At 40.2% G+C, this 21831-nt stretch overlaps 1 protein-coding gene across 2 annotated transcripts in view; it reads left to right on the top strand.

Annotated features, from left to right (window-relative positions):
* Window positions 1–21831, top strand: part of LOC134536885 (synaptogenesis protein syg-2-like) — a 300861-nt gene that overhangs the window by 117601 nt on the left and 161429 nt on the right. For both annotated transcript variants that reach the window (XM_063376944.1, XM_063376945.1), the window contains exon 2: window positions 17104–17236. In XM_063376944.1, the coding sequence (XP_063233014.1) occupies window positions 17104–17236 (133 nt within the window). The remainder of the gene's footprint in view (window positions 1–17103; window positions 17237–21831) is intronic.

A 21831-nucleotide genomic window follows, 5' to 3' on the forward strand; every position in this document is an offset into this window, starting at 1 on the left:
ATTAATATTTCTTGTAAATTTACAAAAAATAAATATAGTGTAACAAGTTTTTAAAAATAAACAAATTTTGATATGATAATATACGTAATATGTTTGTATTTTTGACTGTATTTTGGTACTTCGGAATTTAATTTTGGTGGTAAATTTCACTGTTTTCTGCACTTCTGAAGTTGTCGGCCCTGTTTGGTTAGCTTCGTATTTGGGGAGCAGTGCAGTTCAACTAATAATATGGAAAACATAAGCAGACGATGCATCATAATTTACAAAATAGCACAACAATATAAATAAGTGTATGGTTATATTAAACCTTAGATACAAATACAGTGGTTACTTGTGTTTTGTTTTTAAACTAGCAAAATTCCCTTCACTACATTTAGATATAATTAAGGGCTCTAAAAGAGTGTATGGTTTACAGTGAAAAAAAAAAAGTATTTCGGTCATTCAAAAATTAAAACACAAGCTTTTTTTTTTTTTTTTGCTAAAATTAACCGTAGAATATATTTTTATTATTTTGTTGTGGTTTCTCCTCCCTTTTTTCTCTACGTAAGTGCCTGAAGCTTTAAGTAATAAATATTTAAGTAAAAAAAAAATATAGCACTGAATGATTTGTTGGTACCAGTATTTTAACACAGCAACGACGTTAAAAATTTACTTTAGTTTATATTTTTAAATTTTTCCTCGTAAATATTCCATCAATGAATCTGCTTTGAGGTAATTAAAAAATTATACGGGGCCGGAATAAATAGTAACGTGCACGAAATTCCGAGAGAGAGAGAGAGAGAGAGAGAGAGAGAAACTCTCCTTTGCATATTGGAACAGATTGCAGCACGAAAATGTATTCCAGATGGATTGGGAACACGTGATACTTCCAAGTTCCTCATAGCTTATTACTTTAAGGACCACGTTGGACCCGGGTCTAATGCATGCGCGTGGTGTTACGTGCTGATTCGTTACGCTAAAATGTCAAAGAGTTTGTCTACACTTCCTGCGAAAGAAGCTTTTTTTTCACTTTCGAACAACGAACGAATAAGCAAGTTGGTTAGTTTAGGGGTCAACGTCTCAATGGCATCGAGGTCATTTAATACGATGGAGGGTGAATAGTAGAAACTAGAAAAAAAAATTTGTTGTCTGTAAAGTCGGTTTACGGACGATAGTTTAACGTGACAAGGTCATAACAAAACATTGATGAAATGATTGCATACTTTTATGAAGAAAATTGAATCATTTTTATTGAATTATCACTATTTTGTATGGATACAAAGAAGGAGTGACATGAAGTCTACAATTTAATTGATAAATTCAATTTTATTTGCACTCATTAATTCAAATATTATTATTACTTTAACGAAGAGATTATTTTAACTATAACTTTTATACATGTTTGCTATTTAACTTCTTCCAATCTGTGTTATTCTGTTAAGGATAGGACGATGATAGGAAAAGTAGGAAACGAATGGTGTGAGTGTTTCAAGTTTAATGTGCCTTGAAAAAGTCAAATGGATAGTTGTTCCAATCGAGTGGAAGAGAGATAGATGTGGCGCAAGCGTACAATGAGCGTAACGGGACAATGAGTCATCCTTGTTCGTGCGTGCAGCCGGCGTTCATCGATTTATTAGACTTTGTCACGTCAAAAATTCGCGGGTTCAATGACCTCCAGGGTACAGTCATACGTACACTCGGGAAGATGTCACCCACTCACTCATTGGCTGCTGTCCTGTGAGACGTCCCAACGAAGGAGCGTGTGTTTCGATACTGCTAAACAGCTAATTTCGAATCACATGACCCAGCTTTCCAGATCCTGAGCGGTAACCGTTAATGAAAACAACCAAGACCTTTGCATAAATGCAGCAATTTATTTTTGTATTTTCCCCATAAATATGCTGTAGAATATTAACAGCATTTTTCTTGTACTTCTATAAAAAAAATTTGGCTACTGGTTTCCAAAAAAAAAATTGTAACGTTACAATTTTTGATGTGTAACATCTTAGCTCTCGACATACGGAATTTGGTAGGAGTAATTTCCTGAATGGAACGGAAGTAGCAATGAACGGAAATGTGTAACCACGGTGCTGCCATCTGTGGCGGATGGCGCGAACCAAAGTTCACAAAGACAAAGAGAAACTTTACAGTTTTAAATGTTTAATGAATGTTAACAAGATGGACAGTTTTTTTTTAAAATAAAATTCCTTGTCGAAACTCAGGTCCAAAGTCGAGATTAAATCATTTTTTTAAAGTCTTTTTCGCTTTAATTGGAGCCGTTTCAGCATACAGTTTAAAATTTCGGTCTGCAAATGGAATGATTCGACAGCCGACGCAGCTGCTCCGGCAGCGAATTCTAGCGGCGTTTAGGGAAACTACGTGTGATTAGCGTCCAGAAATGCGGTTTTAAAACAAAATTCGCGTACAATAATCACGCTCGGCATTTATTTCAAAAGCATTTCCACGTTGAATATCTTGTCCTAGTTTCGCAGTATAAAATGTTCCGAACAACACGAGGTTGTTTACGGAGTGTTTGTCGTTTGGTATCTGTGATCGTCACGTCTCTCCGGGGAGCTGCGAGGGGGGAAGCCTTCATTTCACAGACGAGAGAGCCACACCCGAAGTTACTGCTCGCTTTTTTTTTTCCGTTCCATCTCATTGTATAAACCGGTGTGGCATTAAATTTTGCGGTCGATTAGGATAGGTTAGCTACATTATAAATACTTTAAACACATCGTGGATGGTTGGTTATATTAGGTAAGTATAGCTGCATTAAAAAATACTGTAAAATCATTTTATGGTTGCTTAGAAAAATAACTTTTTTAATATGTAGCTATCCAGGGCTAAGTAAACCATTTACATGATTTCACAGCATCTTCAATGCAGCTATCCTAACCAAATCAACCGTCCACAATGTTTTTAAAGTATTTTATAATGTAGCTAACCTAACCTAAATTGACCATTAGTTAACATGAGTTACAATGAACAAAAAAAAAAAAAAACCCGAAGATGCACGATCGGGAGTTTGGCTCTCTCGTCGGTGAAAAGAAGGCTTCCCCCTGCGAATGGGCTGCGACGTGGACAGTGGCGTGCGCGCGGGGGGTAGGAAAGCCGTCGACGGACTGGGACTAACGACCGACTTCACGGACGGACAGGAGCGGGAGGAGTGGACGTCGTCCGTCCAGGCTGACGGACGACGAGCCCTCGACGTTGCGACCGGACAGCCGTTCAAGGGGGAAATGGTTGTCCGACCGCCGCCCGACGGGGAGAGAGGAATGTTTGCAGTTTAACGAATGAGGCCCTGTACATAATTCGGGAAGCCTTTCATTTCGCAGACGAGAGAGCCAAAACCTGAAGTTCCTCGAAGTTTTACATGATTTCACAGTATCTTTAAGGGGCCCGCCTCGTCAGGGGTGTGTGTGTGTGTTAGTTAGGCGGAATGATAAGCGCGCGACGTTCGATGGTATTTCTAGCGCGGTATCGCCTCTAAGCGCAAGGCTCTAAATTGACGCGGTCTTCTCGTCGTCACAGGAAAACTGTGAAATTTGAGCGGTGACCGTAACATTAGGTCGATAAATGAAGATAAAGGTGTAATGCAAGTCCCTTAAGTGCTTTCAAGAATCTGTACTGGTTGTTTTACGCCTAAAAATTACTCTGAAAACATGCGTTTTGGCCCTTTTAACTCTTCTAGAAATTCAGTTTAAAAACTTGATCCAAAATTAAAAGTACTATTCGGGCCTCAGCGAACTCTTAAATGCTTTTCGTTAGCAGACCCCATTCGGATATCTCGAGTAGTTTTGAAATCGCGTTGTTTATCCTGAAGCTATCCACACCGTGTGTGTGTGCGTGCCCGGGTAGACGGGGGCCTTAATGTAGCTGTCCTAACCAAATCAACCGTCCACAATGTTTTAAAGTATTTATAATGTAGCTAACCTAACCTAATTGACCATTAGTATCCTTTTATCAACACCGCAATATTTATTTACAATAAACAAAAAAACCGAAGATGCACGATCGGGAGTTCGGCTCTCTCGTCTGTGAAAAGAAGGCTTCCCCCTCCGAATAGGCCCAGACCGGCGGGGTCAGCAGTCTCTCGGGTGAGACGAGCCAAATATTAAGCAAACAGATTCTAAAATTTTTTCAGAGAGCCGCAACGTGTATTTTCTTTACATTTAAGTGGAATTTCAAGACGATAAAAAAAAAAACCCGTACAACATAAATATTTTCACAAATTAAACATTAACCCATAAAAATTAAAGGCAACTTAGGAAAAAAAATACTTAAATGTAAAAAACAAATGTGGTAGTCATTAGTGGAGCACTACTGTAAAACAAGGAAAACTGAAATTATTTTTTATCAATTAATTATTAAAATAAAAAGCAGCTGGGCTTTATAAAATTTATTTCTTAGTTGGAACGGTGACCTTGCATCGCTGTCTAAAAGCTTAGCTATCCCTGGTAAGTAAATACTAATTTTCAATTTTAGGCATGATTATAAGTTGCCGTCTTTATTTTTTAATTAATTCTTTGAAAATAATGTTTTTTCACGTTGAAAGGGGGAGCCACAGATTGTTAGAACATCAAATGCGCAGTGAGTGAAAACACTATGAAATGCTATGGTATGAAAAGAGCCGCATGCGGCCGACGCCTGGCCTTAGGTACACACTTATACACGTACCCGTCCTGGAAGTGACATCACAAGGCATGTCTGAACTGGAGAATAAAAGACTGCAAGTTAAACAAATCTGCGTACTTCTCGCGTACTTCAAGTTGAAGGAACGTCGCCATTTAGAGAAGAAAAAAAAACAAGTTTTGTAGGTTATATTTGATATCCTTCTGAAGTAATTTAAAGAATTTTAAAATTATTTTCATTTTAAATGTGACTGGAATTAATTAATTGAATAAAGAAATAAATATTAAAAAATGTTTATACGAGAGTTTAAAGAAATACATGCACGTACAAAACTATCGTAACTACGAAACAAAGGTAGAAACAGAAATTAAATTTTCGGTAGTTCGTGAGATACTAATGAAATAACAAAAAAAAAAGCACACTTTCAGTTAAAATATTGTCTTTACAATCAAATTTATTTGTTAAAAATGAATACGTAAACAACCTGGTCGGCTGGCAAATACCTTTTGAAGAGGATAAACATGGAACCCATAAGGATTCGTCAAGAAAGTCGCAAGGGCAAGTGAAGTATGAGAGTTGGCAAGTGCACAACCGCGTACTTGGAACTTGGACACGGCCAAAGCTGAAAGACGCCATCTTGTTTTCAAATTTTTTTTAAGCAATTATAAAACTTTGTCGTTCGATTTTAAAAAATTGGTTTCGTTAAAGCATAGTTTATAATGTAATGGAAAATAAAGTAAACAATGACTGGATGCTACAGATTGTTTTCCCTACGTAGCCATTCGAGTTATAGTATTAAGTTAACTTTTAGAAATTATTAGAACTGCATCAATACTGACAAAAGGCACTTTGTTATGATCTTGAAAATCTATTTAAGTGCGATATCTGCATTCGCAAAGGAAAATTTTCAAAACTGAAAGTCAAGCCATCTTTATGGCAATAAAACTTTTGAAACCAATATGACGTGTTTTCCATAAACTTGCGACTGTATAAACCCTGCATGGACTTGACTAGTCGGTGAACTACGGAACGAATGCCGTTTCTCAGCTACAGATATACGTCCGTTACTGTATGGCTATTGGCCACACTGCTGTGTGGTCTGGCCTCTCACTCGCACACCATCTAAGTTTCTTCTTGCTTATAGAGGAGAAGGAACGTTTGTTCCGCGCATACGCGTCGCCCTTGTCGTACCATCATCCAGGTGTTTTACCAGACCGATTCACGCCGGAAGTGAAACTTTTCCAAATAAGAAGGTTATACGAGTTGTGAGCCTCAGATCGGACGTTGTAGAGGTAACAGAACAAGCGTGCATTGCAATGCGCTAACCACGCATCGCAAATATAACAGCCATGCATCGGCCACTCATCGGCCACACATTGTCCACACAACGGCCACTCATGTGTCACTCATCGATCACGCATCGGCCACGCATTATCCACCTATCAGCAACATATCAGCCACTCATTGGCCACTCATCGACCATTCATCTGCCACTCACGGATTACTCATTGGTAATTCATCGGCCACTCACGGATTACTCATTGGTAATTCATCGGCCAATCATCGAACATTCGTCGGCCACATACGGATTACTTATTGGTAATTCATCGGCCACTCACGGATTACTCATTGGTAATTCATCGGCCACTCATCGAACATTCGTCGGCCACTCATCGAACATTCGTCGGCCACTCATCGGCCACGCCTCGCTTGCGTAGAAACACCACAAACACAGCAAGCCACGCGCGATTCAGTTACGAGCCGTGCTGTTGTGGCGGGGTGAAATATGGAATCGCGCGGAGCGGCCCGCGTGATAGGGATCGCCAATTAGCGCCCTCCATGATGGCAGAGGGGGGGAGGGGTGATGCGGGGAGGGAAACATGTGCAACAGCGCGGGCGATGAAACGCAAACACGACACTGTTTATGCGAGCGCGGAACCATCAAATTATCAACCCTCGGCGCGGTCACTTCCGGTCCGGGCAAGCTTCCGGCCGCGTCAAGCTCGACTCTTATCGATTTTCCCATCCGCCTTGTTTTTCCCATCTGCCTGGTTTCCAATACGCCATGTGTCCCAGCCGACTTGTTTCCCATCCGCCTTGTTTCCCACACGCCTGTTTCCCACACGCCTGTTTCCCATCCGCCTTGTTTGCCATCCGCCTTGTTTTCCATCCGCGTTTTTTTCTCACCCGACTTGTTTCCCAGTCGCCTTGTTTCCCATCCGCCTTATTTTCCATCCACCTTATTTCCCATCCACCTTGTTTCCCATCCGCCTTGTTTCCCATCCGCCTTGTTTCCCATCCGCCTTGTTTCCCATCCGCCTTGTTTCCCATCCGCCTTGTTTCCCATCCGCCTTGTTTCCCATCCGCCTTGTTTCCCATCCGCCTTGTTTCCCATCCGCCTTGTTTCCCATCCGCCTTGTTTCCCATCCGCCTTGTTTCCCACCCGCCTTGTTTCCCACCCGCCTTGTTTCCCACCAGCCTTGTTTCCCATCCGCCTTGTTTCCCACCCGCCTTGTTTCCCACCAGCCTTGTTTCCCATCCGCCTTGTTTCCCATCCGCCTTGTTTCCCATCCGCCTTGTTTCCCATCCGCCTTGTTTCCCATCCGCCTTGTTTCCCACCCGCCTTGTTTCCCACCCGCCTTGTTTCCCACCAGCCTTGTTTCCCATCCGCCTTGTTTCCCATACGCCTTGTTTCCCATCCGCCTTGTTTCCCACCCGCCTTGTTTCCCACCCGCCTTGTTTCCCACCCGCCTTGTTTCCCACCAGCCTTGTTTCCCATCCGCCTTGTTTCCCACCCGCCTTGTTTCCCACCAGCCTTGTTTCCCATCCGCCTTGTTTCCCACCAGCCTTGTTTCCCATCCGCCTTGTTTCCCATCCGCCTTGTTTCCCATCCGCCTTGTTTCCCACCCGCCTTGTTTCCCACCCGCCTTGTTTCCCACCAGCCTTGTTTCCCATCCGCCTTGTTTCCCATCCGCCTTGTTTCCCCTGTCCGGCGACGAACGGCCGATCTGCTACGCTCGTGCAGACGACGCTATATTCTGTAGGCTGTCTTCATACGATAATGAAAAAAAAAAAAAAGTCCCCTTCACCTTATATGCCCGGGAAACTCTGGGTACTTCAGCTAGTTGGTTTAATAACAAAACCAAACTGACCTCCTTTTCAAAGATTTTGCGTTTGAATATATAAATATGGTAAAAGTAAAATAATGCTATGAAATAATATAATGTACTTTATTTTTGCTCAGTTAATAACCTCCAGCTTAAAATACATGGATATATGATTTACTGCTGTAAAAACTAACCACCGAATTACTGCATTTGAGGTCGAATTTAAAAAAGATAAAAGCAACCTTCGTAATTAATTATTTAAGATATACATACTTAGTTCCTTACACCCAAATTATTCACTCTGGATATATTATTTTTTTCATAATAAAACAAAAATTCCTCCCTTTTCATCCCCCCCAAAAAAATAAAAGATTCAAGAAAATTAAAAAAAAAACTATTCGTAACTCTACAATTTATGCTTGTTTTTCATTTTTAATTTCTTACCTTGATATCTAGTAAATTCGAATGAATGCATTTTCTTCGTAAAGCCAAACTTAACATTTTTACAACATCTTAGCACCGGAATTTCGCAAAATTGTAAAATAATAATAATGTATGTTTTATATTCTTATTTTAACTAACAAAAATGTATGTCTCACTTAAATGGTTTTGAAGAATATTTTTTTTTAATAAATCCAAATGTACCCCAATTTAACCTCCTTAAAAGATGAATTTTGATAATTGAAAAAAAAAAATGCAATACGTACTTCTACATGCAAGGTTTTACTTCTTAGTCTCCTTACCCTAGCTCTAATAGAATCTGAGTTATCATTTATTTTTTTTTAAAAACCATATTTACCCATTTTCAATCCTTAAGGGTAGAATTTTGCAAAATGGTAAAATTGTGGTTGTTTGTTTTAAAGTGTTTTAGTTTTGCTGCTCAAATCTATATATTTTTTGGTTGTCTATCTGCAAAGATAATATTATTTAACTTAAAACCAAAATTACTCCTTTTCACCCCCTTTTTGCAAAATGATACAATTGTGGTTGGTAGTTTTTGTATATTTAAATATTGGTAACCAATATTTTTCTTAGGATTGGTTAGCTTCGGAGATAAAATTAATCATCTTAAAACCATATTAACACCTTCTTCATCCCTTAGGGGTTGTATTTCGCTAAAATGTCAATGAATGTTTTTATTTTGTTTTTATTAGGTCTTTGGCTAACTCAAACACTAAGCTATATATAATTTAAGAAATTCACCTCTAAGATGGTGAAAAAGGAGTAAATATGGTTTTGAGATATCTCCGAAGCTAATCAAGTCTCATCACACACCTTTTATCCTCACACTCATACTCTCCTCACACTCACACTATCATCATACCTACACTCTCCTCACATCTACACTCTTCTCACACCTACACTCTTCACACACCTACACTCTTCAAACACCTACAATATTTACACACCTACACTCTTTTCACACTCACAATATTCTCACACTCACACTCTCTTAACACACATTCTCCTCACACTCACACTCTCATCATACCTACACTCTCCTCACACCTACACTCTCCTCACACCTACACTCTTCACATACCTACACTCTTCACACATCTACAATATTTACACACCTTCACTCTCCTCACACTCACACTCCCTCGCGGCGAAGGGCGAAGGGCGGCGATGTGGAACACTTAGCTCGGGGAGTGTTGACGGAACCCGGCAAACTGCGCGCCCCCCCCCCCCCCCGCCTCCTCAAACACTCACCGCTCGGATACGGTACCTGCAGCCTGGCGGCTCAACTTATAATTAGAATGTGTTCAAAGGGGTCGTAACTCTTTCCCCCCCTCCCCCCACTCCCTGGGGTCGCGACCTCATTGATCACAGCGGCATCGCGGGAGGCGACCGCCTCATTAGCGGCTGCGGCCCCGGGCTGCCGTGCGAGCGACGGGCCTGCGTTAAGGGCGACGGTCGCCGCTCCGCCCGGTGCAGACTCGCTTCTACGCACGTGCGCAAATGCGAGATGGCCGTCGGGTTACGCGCCGAGCGCGCATCTACAGAAGCGGCCCGCCGTATCACAGAGATAACACCCGCGGGGGACTCAGCCTGCTCAGACACGGGGTTAAAGGGGGCGCAAGATATGGCCGAGTAATTTTTTGTATACCACAAATGTCTGAAATAAAGGAAAATAGAAAAAGGTGGCGCAAGAAATGGCAGAGTAATTTTTTGTATACCGCAAATGTCTGAAATAAAGGAAAATAGAAAAAAGTGGCGCAAGAAATGGCCGAGTAATTTTTTGTATACCGCAAATGTCTGAAATAAAGGAAATTAGAAAAAGGGGCGCAAGAAATTGCAGAGTTATTTTTTTGTATACCACAAATGTCTGAAATAAAGGAAAATAGAAAAAGGGGTGCAAGAAATGGCAGAGTAATTTTTTGTATACCACAAAAGTCTGAAATAAAGCAAATAGAAAAAGGGGCGCAACAAATGGCAGAGTAATTTTTTGTAGACCGAAAATGTCAGAAATAAAGAGAAATAGAAAAAAGTGGCGCAAGAAATGGCCGAGTAATTTTTTGTAGACCAAAAATGTCTGAAATAAAGCAAAATAGAAAAAGGGGCGCAAGAAATGGCCGAGTTATTTTTTGTATACCGCAAATGTCTGAAATAAAGGAAAATAGAAAACGGTACGCAAGAAATGGCCGCGTAATTTTTTGTAGACCGCAAATGTCTGAAATAAAGGAAAATAGAAAAAAAGTAATCATACAATATGTACTAAGTGATTGAAAACGGCAATTATTTATAGTGTTTAAGTTTGTTCTTGTTACATAACTTAATGTGTTATATATATTTTTTTCGTTATTTTTTTTATGGCACCTTGTATATGCATATGTAAATTTAGGCATCACAACACTAAAAGTACGTTTAATTCATGTAACAATAATTTTTCAATGCTGTAAATTAACAATGAAACACTATTAAAGTTACGTGTGTTTTATTCATTGGACATTTAACACTATGTTATTTCTATGACTAAAATACGTGAAATAAAGATTATCACTAAAACTCTGGTAAGAATGTGCGGTTTATGAAAAAAAATGACTTGAATAAACAAGGATGCAAAAAAAACGAAGGCATTTACGTTTATTTCTGTTGGGAATAAAATTGTTCTGCCCGGTTGGGGGGGGGGGGGGGAAGGATCACAACTTCTGCCCCGGTATAAAATAAGCCTAGATCAGCCGTGCGAACACCTGTACCCTAAAAAAAAGGACGCTCTGCTCAATTAAATTCACCATTTTATAACAGTTACAACAATAAAAAAAATCAGAATATGACATTGGAAAATTTCCATACATAACAAAAAAATATTCATACAGCACCAGACAAGCCTATCATATATTAACAAATATTTTTTTTTTTTTAAATTTTTAAACAGCATACAGCTATGAAAGTCTATGTGTTCACAGGAGCAACTGTAAAACAAGTGAATAAGTGACAACTTACCTTAAGTAGAGTGTAGAGTTGTATATCACACTAGTCGCAGGATGTCAAACGCAGGTGTCAGTGCGCCTGAGAGAAGTTTTCCCGCTACACCTCCCTGCACAGCGGGTTGCCCAACTGGCTGACAGCCAGGCGCCCCGTTTATTTGCTACACGGACAGCGAGTTTGTGCTTCGAGGTTCTGAAACGTTACAGTACAACATACGTTTGCCTTTGATAATTTCCCAGAAACGTAAATTAACAAGCAGCTATAAATAACCTTTTTGAGCATTATATTCTCTGCTCTGCTATATTTTAAGTTTAAAATGTTACTATCTCATAAACTTCTTCAATCTGGAAGGGTTTTTGGTTGACCCCTCCCCCCACCAACCCTCTAAAAACATCAAAAAGTGTGAATGATGGGGAGAAAACTTGAGTGGCCTGGTTCTTTCTAGGAATCCTTCAATGATAAAGATATTAATATAGTTGGCAACGCTTTTCATCATTGCGTGTATTTGACCGTCTACAATGTTTAATGTAGTTGGCAGTGAAGCAGGTACGAGTTATCGAATCTAATATGTGCGTTACTGAAGATAGACTGTCAACGACGTGTTACAAGAAAACACAGCCAAGTTCGGCATTTGGTCGTTACCGCTAGAAAGCAGTTTGAGTCACATTGTAAACATATAGCAAACATGCATAACGTTTAAATAAACCAAAGTTGGTAAAGAAATTTTTTTAGTCAGATAAACACGCAAAAAACTGCAAGCACTACATATCACACATTAAAGACAGGAGGTCAAGGAGGGTAGGGGGGAGGATATTTTCGGGGTTCGGGCACCAGCTGGGTCCCTGGCGAGTTTTGTGATTTTTTTTAGTGTTAAGGTTAACCTACATATAGCAAAAATAACAGGTCTATTGTGAAAAGAATTCACAGGACAACCTTAAAAGTATAGATGAGCAAGTACAATTCCTAAACCCTCAAATCCTTTGTGTTCAAAGGATTCGATATTCGAGGTAAATGAATAAAAGAAAAATATTAAAGGAAATTAATTAAATTAACTAATACAACACTGGTGAACTTCTGAAGTTTCCTAGGTAATTATTTTTTTTCCATGCCAATCCTGTTACCATTCTCCAAGATATCGGAATAACAAGTAATTACATAAATGAAATCCAAATGTGTATTGATTCCGGAAACTTAGTTTGTGAAACAAACATTAAAAGGGTTGAATGTTTCAACACCATAGTCAAAAAATTTTATTTCTGGTGCATTTTATTTTATTGTCGACCCTTGAAACCTATATTCGGATTCGAAGGGGTATATTCGAGGTACTCCTGTATTCTCAATTCGAGAAAATCTGGATCGCTACTAAAAACGTAGTTCTGTGAACGCACAGATCATGTTTTAAAATCACGGCCACAGTAAAGTTTACAGTCTTCAGTTTTGTTTTGATTGTGGGGTTTGAAACAGTGAACATGAAATAATTTTTGCCTCCTAGGCTCTTGGTCCCTTTCCTGCATTCTGGCCGACGCCCCGGGGAGACCACATGACCACTCGCAAGGGGAGGGGGAACCCCGACGACAACCCCCCCCCCCCCCGGCTTAGCCACGTGTGGGGGGAGGGGGAAAATGAATCCAGCCCGATATTAACGGCCGTAAAAATGAAAGCATTTTCCTACACGTCCACCCAGTGAAATGGCGGGAGGCTACAGCGAGGGGGACAAACACACTACTAACCCCCCCCCCCCCCCAAAAAAAAGAATGGGGAATCAAAGCACCGGCTGTTCCAGCATGTGCTGGTGCCCCCTCCCCGCTCCCCCCCCCCCCCCCCACCAACCTTCATCGAGAGGCATGTTTGACGTCACCGCGTGGAAACCCTGCACCCAATGACTCGCCTAAGCTTGCGTTTCTCTAATTATATTCATATCCTTACAACAGGCCCGTATATTTTAATAATGATAAAAATGTAGTGAACTCGGGCTATTGTCGTTACTCATAGGAGCAAACCTTAATTTTAAAAAAAAAATTCTTGAAATAAAAAAAAATACTTTTATTGCATCATATATTTCGGTGACCTCAAAATTCATTAAGATTTTTTCCTTAATTGTATTTAATATGTACGATATGAATGCATGACCCAAGTACTCAGGTCTACTTAATTCTTCTTGCAGTTAAATAATTTTTGGCCTAGAAGGGACCAAACTGCAAAAACTAAATATAAAAATAATAATAACCATATCACGACTTTAAGGGAGGGCAGAATATTTATAAATTACAAAAAAAACATTATTTAATTTAATAACGTTTTGTTAGTTCTAATCAATACGAAAGAGAAAATTAATTAATTCTTTACCAAATCTATGAAATATATGCTAACATTTACAGTGTTTGTTATGATAAATAATTTTGCAAATTAACGCCACGGTTGGATAATCCCCAAGCAATAGCACATCTATACATCATTTACTTTTTGCATGACTTTAAAATGCATCGAAAAACTAGACCAATTGGCATTACAGTTAAAATAAGAACTAGGTTAACAAACGGGAATGTGCTGTGATGTGATAACGAGTGCAGATGTCTGTGGGTGGAGTTCGAAGAAAATAAAAGTTCCTGGTGAACTTCACTCGAAGGAAGGAGACGGTAGGGAACTGCAGGAGGTAGACAAGGCCTTGTGGTGCACAAAGTGTGGAGTATCTACAATGAGCTACAGTTGAGGACAGGGATGGCTGGGCGTGGCGGAAGACTTCAGCAGCAGCAGCAATGTGTGAGAGAGAGAGAGAGAGAGAGAGAGAGAGAGGAAGAGAGAGACCAATGCCAGTCCACACCCAGCGCCGCGCCGTATCAGACGTCGAAGCGAGCGACCGCGGTAAAGTAGGCGCGGGGGAATTGTGGCGAGTGGGCGCGTATCAGCGCCGCGGACAAAGGCGCTTTTGTTGAGTAGCCTCGTGTCCATGTGTACCCGAGTGCTACTCGCATCGCTCCGCTGCGGACAGTGTCCTCGCCTACAGAGGCGACTCCGATACTGGCACCACGTCACCCCAGTCAGTATCAGCTACCGGAGCCGATGCCGTCCACAACTGAACTGGCTCTCACTCAAACACAGCTGTACTCTGGTTCGTCCCGTTTTAGGACATTATTTTTGAGTAGCTGAACTTTCACGCAATTAGCTGGTAAAGTTGCATTTTTAACGTTTTTCGCAGCATGTATAAGGAGAATGATATGGAAATTATATCTGGAACTTTTTAAAGTTTAAAGTTAATTTTACTGGTTGCTTTGTAATATGGCTTAATTTTTTTCGGAAAAAAATGTCTGTTTTTATCTAGCCTTTAAAAATCATCATAATTTTTAGGATTTTTTAAAGTCTAAATAAATTTGTTTTAAAAATTCTGAAAGAATTTTAAACCATACCACGCTGTAGCCACCGGCATTACCTTAACATAAAAAGTTTCACTTAATTATTCCATTTGGTTCTTATAATCCATACAACACAAAAAAGTTCAAAATTAAACTTTTCCAGCTAATTATGGAAAAAGTATGCACTTTAGATTTTTTTTTCGTTTTGTCGAAGTTCGGCCACTCAAAAAGTCTACAAGTTTAACCGTTTTAAACGTAAAAATAAAATAATGACCTCGAACGAGGCATACACCCTTAAAAAACAACTCTTGTGTTTTGCAGTGCATCCCATACTATATACGATGGCGTATGTATTGGTTCCTTTCCACCGGTTGGATCTAGCCAGCGCTCCCTGACCGGTGGTCTGTGGTCCTCTGGAACACACCAGCTCCTAGGGGCTGATCATAACATCATTTGTGACAGTGCACGATGTACAAGAAGTGACATTCGGGCTGCAGTATTGTACATCTACAAGGCTTCAATAAAACCACACACACATAGAGAAAATTACTGAATAAACAACATTACCAGAATGATCTCTTGGTACTAAATAAAATTTTCCTGAATTAGAAAAAAATTGTAGGAAAATAAGTAAATTCACGTGCTGGTCTGTCTGACTATGAAATAAATTAGATAATTTAAAATAAGAAAATTGAAATGAAAATTTATATTTATCCCCCATTTGCGATAAAAAATTTCGTACGGAGGTATAACCGATCCAGAAATGTTGCAAGTTCAGTGACTGAAGCTTATATGTTTTTTTATGTCTAATTCGTTTAGTTCTGATACGAAGTTGGTAGGTCCAGTTATCTGAAAAGTGTTTATCTATATCAAAAATGAAGCAAATGGTTTCGGTATCAGGAAGAAGGCATGTCCACATTCGTTAAGTATGATTTAAATTTAAGAAATTTGGCAAGTAAATTTTCATTTTATTTCTAAAAAATTCTACTTTTAATGGTTAATTACCCCTTTTTTAATTAAGTCCCATAGATTGCCAACAGAACCCTAAAAAATGCTTTGCATAGTTTTTTGTTGAGGATACAAAATCTCAAGGCATTTCTTTATCTATGTTCAAACGGAGTTTTTATAATTATTTTAATAAGACTGCATAAAAAGTAATTTTTTAAAAAGCTGCTTTGAATTTAATATTTTTTTCCAGTGAAAAATAATTTATTAACACGATATACATTGTTTTCATGATATTGTATAATGTCATATATTTCTAAATGGTCACCTACACTTAATTTTTACCCGTCCATAGTAATGCCAAAATGTACATGTTAGTTATTCTGGCACTTGTTAGTGCAAACAAGCGAGGTAGCACGAGGGTCAGGGGGTAGCGCGATAACCACTACCAAGTTCAAATTTAATGAAATTATTTAATTTTGAGGGAATAATATTGTTGATTTAAATACACACGAATGTCGAACCTTTTTCATCAAAAGATTTTTTAACCAAAAATCTTCAGTAATTTATATCATAGATTGATAAATCTGACTTATTAATTGCCTTTTTGTAACTGCATCCTTTCTTTAAACGATAACCCCTCCAGAAAAGTCTTCTAGAGCCGCCCACAAGAGCGAGCATTATGATGAACGGTTGTTGTTACAGTAAGCACAGCGTGCTACTTATCTGGCGACCCTCGCCACATGAGCGAACACGGAAACTGTCCACATGTGTAAGTGTTGCCAGCACATGTTAAGAAGAAGCGTGCTGACAGCAGACTTCTGTTGCAGTGAGCACGGTGCAGGTGGACGGCGTGCTACTTATCTGGCGACCCTCGCCACATGAGCGAACATGGAAACTGTCCACATGTGTAAGTGTTGCCAGCACATGTTAAGAAGAAGCGTGCTGACAGCAGACCTCTGTTGCAGTGAGCACGGTGCAGGTGGACGGCGTGCTACATATCTGGCGACCCTCGCCTCATGAGTGAACACGGAAACTGTCCACATGTGTAAGTGTTGCCAGCACATGTTAAGAAGAAGTGTGCTGACAGCAGACTTCTGTTGCAGTGAGCACGGTGCAGGTGGACGGCGTGCTACATATCTGGCGACCCTCGCCTCATGAGTGAACACGGAAACTGTCCACATGTGTAAGTGTTGCCAGCACATGTTAAGAAGAAGTGTGCTGACAGCAGACTTCTGTTACAGTGAGCACGGTGCAGGTGGACGGCGTGCTACATATCTGGCGACCCTCGCCTCATGAGCGAACACGGAAACTGTCCACATGTTTAAGTGTTACCAGCACATGTTAAGAAGAAGTGTGCTGACAGCAGACTTCTGTTTCAGTGAGCACGGTGCAGGTGGACGGCGTGCTACATATCTGGCGACCCTCGCCTTATGAGCGAACACGGAAACTGTCCACATGTGTAAGTGTTGCCAGCACATGTTAAGAAGAAGTGTGCTGACTGCAGACTTCTGTTGCAGTGAGCACGGTGCAGGTGGACGGCGTGCTACTTATCTGGCGACCCTCGCCTTGTGAGCGAACATGGAAACTGTCTACATGTGTAAGTGTTGCCAGCACATGTTAAGAAGAAGTGTGCTGACAGCAGACTTCTGTTGCAGTGAGCACGGTGCAGGTGGACGGCGTGCTGGGCCGCAGCGTCAGTCTGCCCTGCGACATCGAGCCGGCGACGCGCGACGACCGGGTCTACATGGTGCTGTGGTTCAAGGAGAATGCCGGCAAGCCCATGTACAGGTGAGTGGCATGGCGTGGTGCTACTCCAGACCACGGCGTTGACTCTCGTTTATTACCGTGCGGCACGGTTCGGTAGCACCTCAGTTAGAATCTCAGTCCGACCTTTTTTAATATTTCAGCTTGCCATGGTTTCCATGCAATTGCTGAATGTGTTCTTTCCCAAAGGCCACGACTGATTCATTTCACACCAATGTGTGATGCTTGTCTCTTTTACGTGTTAACATCTTAAATGATCACAATTTGCACAAGACCTAGGTACACAAATTAGAAATGGCATCATCTGGAAATGTGAAAATGGAGTGATAGGAATACTAAGTCAAGCTGCTTGGTATAGTTACACTAGATTTGCTGAGCGTGGTGGGCCCGCAAGTTTTACACAAGACCGACCTAGCCACCCCGATGTGTGCTAAGGGCTAGGCTGGGCCAAGGCAAGGCATTGCCCAGGGAGCACACCTAGCACTTTGCAAGTCATCGACCTAGACCCAGATTACTTTCCAAGTTGTTAAATTTGTAACAAAATAGTTATTTGTTTGTAAAAAAAACATTTGATTAACAATCTTACTTGTATACAATCCTCAACCCATTTCCCTTTACGTTTACTTAACTATTCTTTGTTTAATACTTATACTAATTCATTGCCAAAAATTTATTTTTAATGTTTTGAATCTTATGTTCTAATGTGTAGTACCCAATGGCGAGAAGGGACCTGGGGAGTGATATTAATTTTTTTTAAATAGTTAATATTTGAACACGTGTATTCAAAAAACACTTATACTACTATCGAAACACCTACATATGGGCCTACATCAGCAGCTGTACGAGTCGTGGTTTCTTACACAATAATATACTGCCTTCAATAATCATTTTTCAAAGTTTTTCGTAACTTCGTGGGGGGAGGAAAGGTTTATATATACCCACTTTTCCCACCTGCATCCATGGAAAGAAAAGGAAGGAAGGGGAAAGTGGTTCTCTCCCAGAGAAGGATTTCTTCCCCCCCAATTCAGTCGAACGTTGGTGCAGTTTCTGACAAGAACTTCCCACAATCCCTGTCCTTCAAGGTGCCCGTGTGTGGCTGGAATCACGCAGTTAGTCAGCAGCTGAAGCTCAAATATAAATAAATGACACGAAGGCCGGCTTGCATAATCTAGAAATGAGACAAAGTAGAGTATTTCTCTATTTGATTAATATGAAAAAAAATTTTCTCCGCTTCACTCGCCATGTTGATTTGTTTTTTTAAATATTCACGTCATTACTGTCATTTAAAGTATTTTTGACGTGACAACGTCTAATAAATCGATGAACGCAGGCTGCACGCACAAAAAAGTGTCCCGTAACGCACATTGTCTCGTTACGCTGTGTCCCGTTACGCTAATTGTATGCTTGCGCCGTATCTATCTCTCTTCCACTCGATTGGAACAACCATCGATTTGACTTTTTCGAGGCACATTTAACTTGAAACACTCCCATTCATTTCCTACTTTTCCTATCATCATCCTATCCTTAACAGAATAACACAGATTGGAAGAAGTTAAATAGCAAACATGTATAAAAGTAATAGTTAAAATAATCTCTTCGTTAAAGTAATAAACATATTTGAATTAATGAGTGCAAGTAAAAGTATATTTATCAATTAAATTGTAGATTTCATTTCACTCCTTCTTTGTATCCATACAAAATAGTGATAACTCAATAAAAATGATTCAATTTTATTCATAAAAGTATGCAATCATTTCATCAATGTTTTGTTATGACGTTGTCACGTTAAACTATCGTCCGTAAACCTACTTTACAGACAACCAATTTTTTTTACTGAAATTCTAACACGGGATATTCCTTGCATATGCTGTTCTGTCACAAATGTTACACTGGATGTAACATAATGAACGAAAAAACCTTTCCAAGTCTTCGTGATTATTATTGTGGTGTACGACTTTTTATACCCATTGCAATACACTTAGTGGATGATTTTTGAAAATACTTGTGACAGAACCACAAATTCTATGGAAGTTTCATGGTAGAATTTCAGTAATGACAATATATTGAGAAAAAAATAACCGTGCCTTAATGTCTACCTGCATTTTCAGGTTGAGAAAAGTTGTAAGTATAAAAGTATAATTCAAACTAACTTCACTTTATTCCTTCTCACAATTCAGCTGATTACAAAAATTTCGCAGCATGAACATGAAACTATAAAGTGTACTTTATGACTGGTACTAGCAACTTTTATAAAAAAAATATATATAAATTTCACGTGTGCCGACATAACTCTTAAATATATACCGTGAGTTGTAGGTTGCGAGTCGAAAGTGAGCTGCTACTTAGGAGGCGAATTCAACCGACCGTAAAATGAAAAAAATAAAAAATAAAAAACCTACCTCCCCGCGAATGTTGATATAAACAACTTTTCCTTCCCGACCAACACATTCTTGAAACCGCTCTGCCTCTTTCACCTCCACCTCTCGCCCGGCCCAGAGGACGAAGTTTGATTGGCTGTGGAGGTGAATGGATGCTGAATCGGTCTCCACTGAGCGTTTTCCTTCTGCCGTGAAATGTTTTGAAGGCTTTTACAGAAACTCCAAACGAACTCCATACGCCCGTGTACCTTTCCACGCGCAGGCGCGGCTTTCAGAGACTCCATTTTGTTTCACTGTATGGTTGAAACCTCATGTTTGTTTAGCTAAGAAAAGTCATACGTACGATATTTTTTTTTCAAATGACACCCACATTCGTACCATAATTTCTCCCTACATACAAACTGCATACCTATTCCCCTTCAACATACCATAATTTCGCAACTCATGTACCATAATTATGGCACACGTGCCGTAGTTAACTGTTGTAAAATATAAATGACTTCAAAACCCTGAGTAAAGACAAGCACGTGCTGAAAAGCGACCAAACGTTTAACGAAACCAAAGTACAGAGACGGATCCGAAGATAGAACATCGAGCGAGGATATTCGCAACCACACCGACCAAACACTGTTAAAACAGCTTCGAGTGCACGCATCCGTAGTGAATTCGCACTCATCTCCTCATTTTCAAAAGCAAACTTTGGACAAAAAAAAATACAGCACTCTTCTGTGATGAACAAACACACACCTGTAGGCTGAACTCACAACATTCCTCTGATGTCTTACAAACATTTTCAAAACTTGTTTACACTAAAGTGTTCGTTATTGCTCTCCACGTTCCTCTTACGTGTAGTTTATAACGGAACAAGGAATGGGGAGTTATGAGGCAGAGACATATATATACGATAGTACATGAAGTAGGCCGAAGTAAATTTGGCGCATCCATAGAATCAATTGAACCGGCACATGAAACAGTGAGCCGATTAACTTCGGTGTCCTTCTGCTTCCTCTGTAGGTTCGGCACGTTTCCAGAGCCCCCCGTTTCCGTGAAGTGGCGTAACTAGGACGCCATTGTTCTCGCAGCTTCGGGTATGAAGTCGAACCAGATGACGAGACACTTAAGGCCTCGAGAACTTTCCAGAGCCCCGTCTCCGTGAAGTGGCGGAACTAGGACGCCGTTGTTCTCGCAGCTTCGGGTATCAAGCCGAGCCAGATGACGAGACACTTAAGGCCTCGAGAACTTTCCAGAGCGGGGGGCTGGAATGTATATAAATGGCAAGGTTGAGAGCACAGTGAAGTGAAGAGGGTGAGTGAGCCCTTGGTGAAAAATAACGGGGCGACGATCGGGCTTCTTGAGCCAAGGTTGGTGCACAGGGGACTGTTGTTGTGTGCGCGGCGGACGGATGTGTAGTGCGAAGCTGTGTGTTGGGACCTAGGGATTGTGGTAAGAGACGAACTGTAGAGCCGAGCTCCAATGGGGAGAGTAAACAATAGACTTATTAAAACTGTGATCATATCGTGGACAAACAATTTAATTGCTATAATAATTCAATCCATAGTATTAATATTAGTTTATAAATAAAACTGCAATAATTCTGATATCCTTTCATGGCCTATATTCACTACAAGTAACAGTTATATAAATCGTAAGTTGTGAGTCAGGTTCACATTCATGCCAGATGTTCTTCGATAATCTGGTGGCATTTATGAAAGGATTTCAATAAAAAAAATAAAAGTAATAATGTTCACAAAATAATGTCTCAACCTATCAATTTACAACTGGATACCCCTTGTAACAATAAATAAGTAGTTATCTGAAAAGTATACATGGCGCTTGACCTTAGCATAATCAACACAAATCAAAAAAGCATTTGGAAGCACCAAACACATCTATCACTAGCATTCCCCCCCCCCCCCCCCCAAAAAAAAAAAACCCAGTAAATGTTAAGTCCAAGGAAAAGTTTGAAACGAACTAAAGAGCGTTCTCGGTTCAAATGTTTTCTTCGGCGAAGCACTCTTGCTATCGGTTTTTATGTAACGGCCAGGATGTTCGCTTCTATGCTCTTGTTTTGTTCCATGGATTCATTCGCGAGGTTGGCTTTTATTCCGTTCATTTGTCTTTTCCTTTACAGTTGACGCTGGGAAACGTCCACTCAAATTCCTGAAATAGTCACGATATACCATTATCATTTATGATTTAAGTATTAAAAGGGGATAGGTAGGAACAGAAAAAAAAAGCCAT

Source organism: Bacillus rossius, chromosome 11, assembly GCF_032445375.1.
Source record: "Bacillus rossius redtenbacheri isolate Brsri chromosome 11, Brsri_v3, whole genome shotgun sequence".
Lineage (NCBI taxonomy): Eukaryota > Metazoa > Arthropoda > Insecta > Phasmatodea > Bacillidae > Bacillus > Bacillus rossius.